Raw genomic sequence first — 3,605 nt, 5'->3', positions numbered from 1 at the left:
GTACAAGTTCATACATAAGATGTGTCCACTTCGGTGAAAAACCTTCAAAGACTAGTAAAAAACCTTAAAAGACAACCCGTTATAATGGGTTTCCAATTCTCAGGTGGTGAAAAACAAATTCAACCACAATAAAGACTATTAAAGAGAACGGTTTTTTTTTTAGGGAGGGGGCTGCACGCGCGCGTGGTCACAGAACCTGACCTAACAAGACAAAACCAAGAAACTGTAGCATACATAATGTGCAATGTGCACCGTCATACCTTGAAAAATAACAAAGTCAATCAAAATCATATGAAGGATATTCTATTAAAACTTCATACTGCTCGGTTTCACAGAATCACATAGAGAATTGTATTGATTTCACCAGGCAGGCCAATAACAAGTTACAACAGATTTTCCATCTCACAAAGACAAGGCTACCAATTACCATATCCCAGAAGCAAGCCTAAAGGCCCTTTCAGCTGCTTGTATACACAAAAGAAACTTATTATTCAAGCAATGCAAAAATAAATTACAATGTCCTCCAACTCTCTTGCTTTGACAGCTTCTCCTGTTTTTTTTTTTTTTTGGGTTTTTTCCCTACCTGATAATACAAGGGAGGTATGTGCCAACAAAACCAGCAGCATGTGCTTCTCTAGCCGCAGTATAGAAAGAATACATATATTTCCTCATTCTATGCAATGCCATACTTTGTATTTGAGCATCTCTTCACACCCTGTACTTTTTTGATGCCTTACAAGCAGCATCACCATAAAATAAAATAACACACGTCTCTCAATCTGGGACAGGAAAAAATCAAGGAAAGTGCAGGGGGCGGGTTACAGATCAAGCATCTGTCGGTGCAGGCTGTTTCACAGAGGGAAGCTTTACTAGCAACTGACTGTAGTTCCCCTTCTCCTTAAAGAGCTGCGTGAAGTGGTGCTTGCAATACAATCTTCCTTCTAGAGCTGCATAGTTTGAAGGGCTGATGGAACATCCTCCTTGTAGGCACTTGAAGCATGACTTGTGATACGATAGGCTCTCAACACTCACCTGTCACAACCAAAACAAGTCCAAATAAATCAACGTTTTCTCACCATTTGAAGTGGGGGTTAACAGTTGTCAAAAGGATTCCATTCTTCACCTTCTCCAAGGGGTACACTGTTTTGCCGCATGAAATGCACTTCTCTTGCGTGCCAGTAAACTTGAAAGAGCCGGCCTTGCTGGGAGTTCTTTGCTGCAAGGTTTTAGCAATTGATTTAGACATTACTAGACTAGCTGAAGGTCCTAATGACAGAAAAATACAGGTCACATTCCAACTAATAATTTTAAAAGGTATAGCAGGCATACCAGCTCACCCTCCTTTGGTTTAGCTGCAAGTTAGCACACAAAATACAAAAAGAGTAAGATTCTGCTTGTCACCTCTTACAAATGCTCCAGTGAACAGATCTAAACTGAACATGGCAAACATGTAAAAGATTGGAGTGCATACGTGCTTCGAAACTCTTCTCAAAACTCCCAGTCATCTTGAACAGCTGCTCAAAATGAGGCTTGCAATAAGGCACTCCCTCAAACGATGAGTAATCACTCAACTGCATGCCACAACAGAAGAGATATCAGACCATCACTGCGGCTCATAAAAATGGTTAAGGGAGTAAATGGTTAATGATCCTCTGCACCAAACTAAGTAAAGCTAGACAAAATCTAAAGATTTAAAGGACCATTTGCACCCGAGTAGGTTGCACCAAGTTAGAGCAGAGCTGCCGCATTGGCACTTGGCAGACTTCTCGGCAATCCTTCACTGGCTAGGCTTGGAAAAGACTTGGCAGACTTGGAAGAAAAGCATTTAGGGCAAAAATGGCTGGGCGGGTGGCCTCGAGGGGTTCTCCCTTTTGGAGCTACCCTAAGATACGGGACATGATGCAGGTTGCAGGGAATGAACCCTATGGCATTGAACGGCCATGTTGTATAATCTACAAGTGGACGGGCATCTGCCAGTACCCATAAGAAGCCATTTTTTCTTTCATTCTGTGCAGTGTGATCTCTGTATATAGGAACTCTAGATATTACTGCCAAAGCATGCACTCACTGATGGGACTGGAGAGCATACCTTAAGAGTTCTCTTGCAGTGGTTGCAGCGAAAGCAGGCCTGATGATACACGACACCGTCCGCCGTAAGCTGATCAATGAAGTAGACGGTCTTGTCGCATGCCTTACACTTCTGCTGTGTACCAGAGAAAGCCATATTGTGCTTTCCTAGAGAATCTAGTGCTCCCCTGCACATGAACAGGGTACAAATACAACATCACTATTCTAAGTAAGCAGATCTAACACTTCGTGTCGCATTTTCTGGCACAATGATCTAACACTATGCAGATCTAGTGCTTTACAATAAAATGCACATGAAAAAAACTACAGCATTTGCCTTCTAAACACTACCCAAGCTCTCTCTCTCATTGCTTGACTCTAGCGTTGAAGAATTTTCTTCACGCACCATTTAAAGAAAACTGTGTGCAGGGATGACAAACTCTTTCCCATTAAGCAAGAAAAGCATAGAAGTGCAAGATCAACAGGCAGAGAGAGAGAGAGAGAGAGAGAGAGAGAGAGCTCATTGTTTGCAAATTCATTAAAACACCTTAAATGCTAAAATTAAAAGCAGAGAAATATGTAGCGGATACCTGAGATAGGCCGTTCCACGGATAGATGAGGAACAAAGAAAGCAAGCAGGCCTTGTGAAGAATAGCTGCTCCTGCTTTTCTTCTGCTTTTGTGAAGCGGCTTCAAGGGGAGGGAGAAGGCAAGAGAGAGAGAGAGTAGAGAGAGAAGGCTTCTTCTGTCTTCTACTAGTTTTCTCTCTTCACCGCACCCACTACAAAAAGAAAGGGAAAGCGATAAAAAAGAGCACACATTTTGACCTCGTCTCGGAGCTACCATCCAATCCCCTGAGAGCACGTGTACATCCCCTTCCCGAAATATTTTCTTTTTATTATAAGGAGCGGGTTCGTTCACACCAAACAAGCTCCACAATCATCTCACTGCCTCTCTGTCTTTTTTAGGTACCACCCTTGGGATCATGCTGTATGTACCGACTCACATGCCACCCCCATAGCTACTATTTGCTAAAAGTTGTTGCCTTGTTACACTCACCACACCTATCTATATCTAGGAAGCCTCCTTTCCACACGCATGTAGCGTCGCCCATTCCCCTTGAATCATATAGATCAAAAGCCTTTACACATTGACTAGACCCAAACACTACATCCAGGATTGATGGGTGGACAACCTAAGATCTTAGAGTATTCACACTTCAAGCTTCCCACATCCTCCCACACTGTCATCAAATGCAATCCTGCATTTTGATGAGCATATCCATGTGTAAATGCCTTTAGTCCAAAGAAAGAGATGAATAGGAAGTCTTGACTCTTGCCCTACTCATGAGGGAGGCAAGGAATGTGCATAAAGATCGTGAACTTCAAATTACACACTGTAGCAAAGGCATACCCTTGATGATGTTTGGACTTTTCCACTCGTGTAACTTTCTCCCTCTAAGTAAAGCTAGGTACACATTTTGAAGGATGTTTTGTTGCATAAGCCTTCCATGGAGTGGCATGCACCACACAAATTATG

The 3,605-nt window shown here is 42.5% G+C and overlaps 1 protein-coding gene across 1 annotated transcript; it reads right to left on the bottom strand.

Annotated features, from left to right (window-relative positions):
• Positions 1–455: 455 nt before the first annotated feature.
• LOC147616230 (LIM domain-containing protein WLIM2b-like) lies at positions 456–2,861 on the bottom strand. The gene is made up of 6 exons (XM_086777240.1): positions 2,658–2,861; positions 2,090–2,255; positions 1,472–1,571; positions 1,330–1,352; positions 1,124–1,216; positions 456–1,032 (listed from the first exon to the last, which is right to left on the bottom strand). The coding sequence occupies exons 2-6, from the start codon at positions 2,222–2,224 to the stop codon at positions 826–828; spliced, it is 558 nt and encodes a 185-aa protein (XP_086633366.1). The 5' UTR covers positions 2,225–2,255; positions 2,658–2,861; the 3' UTR covers positions 456–825.
• Between the last annotated feature and the right edge of the window lie 744 nt (positions 2,862–3,605).

The sequence above is a fragment of the Cibotium barometz genome, chromosome 38, assembly GCF_041138505.1.
Source record: "Cibotium barometz isolate CiBa-2024 chromosome 38, ASM4113850v1, whole genome shotgun sequence".
Taxonomy (NCBI): Eukaryota; Viridiplantae; Streptophyta; class Polypodiopsida; order Cyatheales; family Cibotiaceae; genus Cibotium; species Cibotium barometz.
The sequence above is the reverse complement of the archived record's forward strand: the minus strand, read 5'-3'. Positions and strand labels throughout refer to the sequence as shown.

What these genes read in the sequence shown, in the direction of transcription:
- LOC147616230 (XM_086777240.1), bottom strand. Translation starts at nt 2,224, where the DNA reads ATGGCTTTCTCTGGTACACAGCAGAAGTGTAAGGCATGCGACAAGACC. An exon ending in ACTGCAAGAGAACTCTTAAG is followed by an intron (nt 1,572 to 2,089) that starts GTATGCTCTCCA and finishes TGTGGCATGCAG; the next exon opens with TTGAGTGATTACTCATCGTT. An exon ending in AACCAAAGGAGGGTGAGCTG is followed by an intron (nt 1,217 to 1,329) that starts GTATGCCTGCTA and finishes AAAACCTTGCAG; the next exon opens with CAAAGAACTCCCAGCAAGGC.